We start from the raw sequence: 7,250 nt of genomic DNA on the forward strand, positions 1-7,250 counted from the left end.
TTTTCCCAGAGAGTAACCATCTGCACTTCAGAGGGGTAGCATCAGAATGGGTCAGTGTCCTGTCCATCTAACTGTCTTGTAGTCTTCGGTGTAGTGGTGAAGTGCGCGGACTCTAATCTGGGAGCACCGGGTTTGATTCCCCACTCCTCCCCTTGCACCTGGCTGGATGACTTTGGGCAAGCCATAGTTCTGTCAGAGCTGTTCTTGAAAAAGAGCAGTTTCTCTCAAGAGCTCTCTCAGCCCCACCTACCTCACAGGGTGTCTGTTGTGGGGAGGGGAAGGGGAAGGGAAAGGAGTTTGTAAGCCGCTCTGAGACTCCTCTGGGTAGTGAAGGGCAGGGTATAAATCCAATCTCTTCTTCTTCTCTTCTTCATCTGTAGTCTGAGGCAAGGGACAGCACAACGTCCTTGACTTCCAACACCCCCTCTTGATGTCTCATGACTCAGTTCATAAGATTCATGGTCTCTGTTAGTACTTCAAAGCAAATTCTAGGGAGTGGCTTAGTGAGTGTCTGCAATCATTTCTTCTTTTGGACAGTAGATCAGCTTGATAATGTCTTTCTTTTGCAGCTTTCTTACTAGATGATCCTTTATGTCAATGTACTTGGTGTGCATTTCTACATCTTCTTGGTTAGATATATCTAGATCTTTCAGTAGCTAGTGTAGCCACTGTATTTGACAACCTTGTGCAGCTGGTATGTACTCGGCTTCTGTGGTAGATACTGTTATTTTGCTTCTTATTTGACCAGGTTATAGCCCCCTCTCCAAAGAAAAATATGTGACCATTGGTGGATTTTCTTTTTTCTAGGTCTCCTCCCCAGTCAGCATCTACATATGCCATTAGCTTAGGGCTGTCATTGGCTGGTAGTTTAAGCTTAAAGTGTTCAGTACCCCTTAGGTATTTTACTAGTCTCTTAATTGCTTTCCAGTGTCTGTTAGTTGGTTTTGCAGTCTTTCTGCACAGTAATCTGAAGTGATATTAAAATAAAATATTAAGCATGCAGCCAGCCCTCTCCCAGACAAGACCTTAGGCAATCGGTCACCTGGCCTTCAACCCCCACCTTTTTCCCTCCTCCCACCTAAAGCTTATTTCTAAAAGCCTTTTGCAAGGCGTGACCTATTTAGTTAACTGTATCAAACTTGTGGTTAGAAAAAGGCCCAGTAACCATAGGAATAGGACTATGGTCCTGCTTCAAAGGCAACTAGGTATGCAAATTTGTAATAGCAAGCTAAGGCATATCCTGTAACAGGAAAAGGTTTTGTATAAAGGAAAATTCCACTGCGAAGCTTATGCTTTGATTGTGTGACGTATACCCAGCGCTGTGAACTGGCTGCATAAAAAGTCTTGTATCTGTGCATTTGGGGGTTCAGCCATTTTCAAGCACCTCGGTGCTGGCTGGACCGGACGTCATTAAACCCTGTCCTCCTGCAGAATCTGGTGTGATCTCATAAGTCTGGACATAGGCTCCTCTCCCGTGCTTCAAATCCTACTGCAGTATTGATGTCTGGCCTAGTCAGTGTACTACCGTGTTTCCCCGAAAATAAGACACTGTCTTATATTTATTTTTTCTCAAGAAGACACACTAGGGCTTATACCACAAATGCATAGAAATCCTGCTAGGGCTTATTTTTGGGGTAGGTCTTATTTTCGGGGAAACAGGGTAATATAGAGAAGCTTACCTAGAGCTTCAAGATATCTGTAGTTGTTAGGCAGTTCTTTGGTGTCATCACATTGTTTGATGTAGCTTATTTCCATGGGAGCTGGTGCAGGGTAGGCTTACTCCATATTCAGGTATTTTATCAGTTCTTTGATCTTTTGCTCTTGGTTGATGAGAAAACTTCCATCTTCCTCTCTTTGTACTTGAATGCCTAAATAGTGTAATCCAGTGGCTTGATTTCTACTTATTGATTCAGATGATGCACTAATTATTTGCTGTCATCTGGATTTTCATATGCTAGAATTAAATTGTCAACGTAAGCCAGTCCATTTGCCATCTTTGTGTTTGGTGTACAGGCAAGGATCAGATTCACTTCTTTTGAAGTCTGCTTGCAGCAGCATGTCATTTAGTTTCATATTCCAAGCTCTATAGCTTCTTTGAGTCCATATATGCTTTTATGAAGTTTGCATACAAGTCCTTCTTTGCCTTCTTCTATGAGTCCAGGTGGCTGATGCATGTAAATGCCCTCTTCTAGTTCTCCATGCCAGAATTCAGTCTTCATGTCTAGGTGCTCAACTTGCATTCAGAAGTGTTCGCATTGTTGCGTGTTTCACTACTGGTGCAAAAGTTTAATCACCTTGCACACTGCAATGTTCAGAAGTGTTTGCATTGTTGCGTGTTTCACTACTGGTACAAAAGTTTAATCAAAGTCCACACCATATTTCTGAGAGTATCCTCTAGCTACTAGTCTGGCTTTGTAGTGCTGGATCTGCATCATGCTTCAGCTTGAAAACCCATTTGCATCCTATAGCTTGCCTCCTGGGAGATAGCTCTGTAAGTGTCCATGTGTTGTTCTTATGTAGAGCTTCCAGATCCTCTCATGCAGCTTGCTTCCACTTCTGTGCCTCTTGTGGTGGGATATTTCTTCCCATGAAGCAGATTCTGGTACTTCTGCCATTCTTGTGAGGTAGGACTGTCACTTGGCTGGAATACCTTTGTTTGAGCACATTGATCACCTCATTGCAACCTCTGTGGTCTCACCTTCTTGGTCAGGATCATCTGGTGGAGCACTGGAGGTTGTTCCATCAAGCAGGATCATCTCAGAATCTATAGTCAGTTTGGTGTCGTGGTTAAGTGCGCGGACTCTAATCTGGGAGAACCGGGTTTGATTCCCCACTCCTCCACTTGCACCTGGCTGGATGACCTTGGGCAAGCCGTAGTTCTGATGAGGTGTTCTTGAAAAAGAGCAGTTTCTGTCAGAGCTCTCTCAGCCCCACCTACCTCACAAGGTGTCTGTTGTGGGGAGGGGAAGGGAAAGGAGTTTGTAAGCCACTCTGAGACACCTTTGGGTAGTGAAGGGCAGGGTATAAATCCAATCTCTTCTTCTTCTATAGTCTCTTCCTTCTTAGGACTGCTCATATCAGAATATGCAATCTGGCTGTTCACTTCAGCATTGACCCCTTCTGAAGGTGGCACTGTCTCACTTTCATCGAAGTAAACTGCTCTGCTGCTTGTGATCTTGTTGCTGATCAGATCTAGAATTCTGTAGACCTTGCACTTGGCTGAATATCCTACCATAATGCCTTCTGATGCCCTTTCATCTAGCTTAGACCTTTTCTTTTTTGAGAAGTTTGCTTTGAGATGTTGGCCTTGCTGCCAAACACGCATAAATGTTGCATACTCAGCTTATAATCATCCCAAAGTTCGGTTTGCATCTTTAAGCATGTACCCTACCATATCTAGTAGACTCCTGTTCTTCCTTTCTGCAGTGCTATTTTGGTGAGGATTGTAAGGCACTGTGGTCTGGGGCTCAATTCCTTGTTCTCTCGGGAGCTGCTGAGTTGCACTTCCCATGTATTCACCTCCATTATCTGTTCTCAGGATCTTCCAAACTTGTTGCTCACAAGGGCCACATATTTCTTTAGTTTTCCAGCACCTGTGATGAAACTATTCAGAAATATAACTGAGTATCTGGAATAATCATCAATAAATGTCGGGAAATACCTGTAATGTCCTTTGGTCAGAGTTTGCAGACCTCAAAAGGTTGGCGGGAGGATAAATGGAGAAGAAGCACTTAACTTTTGTATTTTTTATAATTAACAGTTCTCCAGGGTACATCCTGCATTTCACTGCCCTTTGACCCTACTGTTTGTTTTGTTTCTCATAACCTCATATATCAATGCCTGCCTCACAATGATCCATTACTTTGCATCTGATAAAGCTGGCTCTAATCCTCAATAAATAAATATTTATTGCTGGAATAAAGGGTTGGATCCTGCAACATATTAACACAAGAACTCCTCTGGAATTATTTGTGAATTGTCTTTCCTTATTTGTAGTGACAGCTCAAAGACTGAGAGAGGTTTACCTTGTATGACAGAAATGGCTCGCTGTACCGTTTGGACCCCTAGATACTTTTAAAAAAAAATTATAGGTGAAATGAGAATGACCAGCCTAGATGTTTTGTTTATGCTGTGTGATTAACTGTGCCCATATATTGTTCGTCTTTTAGATGCCCCAATGTGCCCATTTTATTCTTGCTGCGACATATTAACACAGGAACCACTCTGGAATTATTTATAAATTGTCTTTCCTGATTTGTAGTGACAGCTCAAAGACCGAGAGAGGTTTACCTTGTATGACAGAAATGGCTCGCTGTACCGTTTGGACCCCTAGATACTTTTTAAAAAAAATTATAGGTGAAATGAGAATGACCAGCCTAGATGTTTTGTTTATGCTGTGTGATTAACTGTGCCCATATATTGTTCGTCTTTTAGATGCCCCAATGTGCCCATTTTATTCTTGCTGCGACATATTAACACAGGAACCACTCTGGAATTATTTATAAATTGTCTTTCCTGATTTGTAGTGACAGCTCAAAGTGCGAGAGAGGTTTACCTTGTATGACGGAAATGGCTCATTGTACCATTTGGACCCCTAGAGGCAAATTTTTCTTATTGTAGGTGAAATGAGAATGACCAGCCTAGTCATTTATGCTGTGTGATTAACTGGGGTGGAAAAGTAAGAACTAACTGATCCTCTGCACTGCCTTCCTACAGCTATAAGTACATCTGCATAATTCTCTTGTCCCTCGGTATCGTGTTCTACGTGACCATACGCAAAGGCAGACAAGTCAGTGCTGAAGAGGAATGGGCGATCGCCTCAGCACCAGAACGGGCAAAGGCAGCAGCGGGAACTGAGCCACCCTTGAAGCTTTTATCTGAGGAAGAATATAAGTCCCTGTTCCAATTTGATGGCATCTGGTAGGTTCTTCGAGCACATCTTTCCTCTCTGAGTATTTAACATTTGGGAAGAGGAATGGGATGAAAGTGTGTTTGTGTCTCGTTTACTTCTTTATCTTTCTATTGAAATGTTGGCCATCATTTTTAAATTAAGGCCTTATATCACTGGTATGAGAAGAAGATTACAATATGGCACTGTATGCTGCGAATGGTACCGTGGTAGTTAGGGAAGTGTTAGCCAATGGACAACAGGGCCTCAGGCCTCATACTTGGGGGACCAACAGCCCACGGCCCCAATTCACCCGATCATCTCCTGCCTTCCCTCTCTCACACCAGTTGCTCACGGGCCAGTTAAGAGCCCTAGAAGGGCCAGTTCTGGCTCCCAGGCTTCATATGTTTGATAACCTTGCCTTAGATCACAAGTGTGAGAAGAAGAATACAATATGGCACTGTATGCTGCCGATGATACCGCTGCAGTTAGGGAGGTGTTAGCCAATGGACAACGGAGCCTCAGGCCTCATACTTGGGGGACCCCAACCGCCCACAGCCCCACTTCCCCAAGAAGGGGAGGAAAAAAGAGGATGAGCAGGCTCCTGCCAGCTCTTGCCTCTGCCCTATCTGGCGCCTGGGCAGCTGGCATCCAGAATTTTTTTCAGGGGGGGCGTTGGGGGCATCAGTGTAGCTAATTTAATTAATTTAATTAATACCAGCATTCTTAGGAGAAGAGGAAGCAGGAGAGAGAGAGGGAGAGAGAGGGGGGGGAAAGGAGCAGTCCACTGCATGGATGACCTTTGCTTTACCTTCCCCCTCCAGCATACCATGCTCCCCCCCATTTTTGCATGGAGGCGGTGCGGCACCCAGCTGCTACTACCACTGTGTTTCCTGAGGATCCTACCTTTGTTTTCTCCATTGCCCTGAATTATTGCACCGCAGCTCATTTCCCTGGGGTTGGTGGCTCTGAGGGGCAGGTAAAGGGCAGCAGTGGCTGTTGCTGCTGCTTCCGGGAAGCCTCCCTCCTTCTCTTCCCTCCACCCGACCACCCCAGTGCTGGTATACTTTTGGCACCACTGCTGCTGCTGTCCCTCCTCTTGAGGAAATCCCCTAGGCTGCCTAGGGAGGTGCTGAGCTCCCCCTCACTGACAGTCTTCAAGCCACGGCTGGACAGACACTTGTCAGGGATACGTAAGGCTGATCCTGCATTGAGCAGGGGATTGGACTAGATGGCCTGTGTGGCCCCTTCCAGCTCTATGATCCTATGGAAATCTCACACTGAATAAGTGAATAAAAGAATGAGCTTTCATTTGTTAAGGAGAGTTATTTATTGGTTTGCCTGCTTTGTCTATAGACTGCCTTTCCCGCTGACACTCAGTGGCAGCTACAACTTTCTTTTCCTTTCCATTCATCCAATAAAAGCTCTATGATACATCAATCCTGAGCTGTAAATAGTTGTTATTAACCATTTGTTACCCAATAGACAAAAGGAGCAGAAAAAATTGTAATAGCTAGGTGTTTTTTGGGGGGGTCTTTACTGGCAAATAAAGATGTAACTATCTCATAACATTATAAATCAGAGCAGGCTGACAAACATGGTGACATATAGTGTTTCATAAGGTTAATATACAGCTGACACTCAATGACAGATTACAACTAAAAAGAATGCAGTAAGAACAGTGCAATGCATATAAGAAAATTAGAGAACATCACACAAAATATATAGTACAGACAGTAGTGCAGGGGTTATGAGACTCGAGAAGAAAACAGAGAAACATTGCATTACATACAATAAACAGAGTAATAAAGGTAGATTACGAAATTAAAGAATATGCAAAAAAAAAAAAACCAAACTCCACCAGCATAATATATGTTGACATCATAAATATTATGAAAATACAATATTTATTCAGGTGTACACATTTTAAAACTTAGACTCATTAAAAATATACCATTCAGACATAAAAAACTTCTCAACATTCATACATAGATGGGTTAGTGCTGTGCAACTGAACCAAAATTATGAAAATACAATATTTATTCAGGTGTACACATTTTAAAACTTAGACTCATTAAAAATATACCATTCAGACATAAAAAACTTCTCAACATTCATACATAGATGGGTTAGTGCTGTGCAACTGAACCAAATGTGTTTCGGCCCCCCAAAGAGCCTTCCTCAGTGGTCACAATTCCAATTGCTAGCAATTATCCTTATTAATTTAGAAGCAAAAAGTATTTGATGTATGTAAAGTTTATGTTATTAAAAAAAAATAATAAAAACTTTAAACAAAGAACCAAGATGACAACATCTACGTAGCCAGTTATTTATTTGCAGTATTCTTCTTTCCCTTCCTAAG

General features: G+C 42.8%; 1 protein-coding gene across 1 annotated transcript in view; it reads left to right on the forward strand.

Annotated features, from left to right (window-relative positions):
• B4GALNT2 (beta-1,4-N-acetyl-galactosaminyl transferase 2) overlaps positions 1-7,250 on the forward strand; it is a 60,647-nt gene that overhangs the window by 10,268 nt on the left and 43,129 nt on the right. The window contains exon 3 of the mRNA XM_015409212.1: positions 4,717-4,920. Within this exon, the coding sequence (XP_015264698.1) occupies positions 4,717-4,920 (204 nt within the window). The remainder of the gene's footprint in view (positions 1-4,716; positions 4,921-7,250) is intronic.

Source organism: Gekko japonicus, unplaced genomic scaffold (genome assembly GCF_001447785.1).
Source record: "Gekko japonicus isolate JY-2015 unplaced genomic scaffold, Gekko_japonicus_V1.1 scaffold240, whole genome shotgun sequence".
Lineage (NCBI taxonomy): Eukaryota > Metazoa > Chordata > Lepidosauria > Squamata > Gekkonidae > Gekko > Gekko japonicus.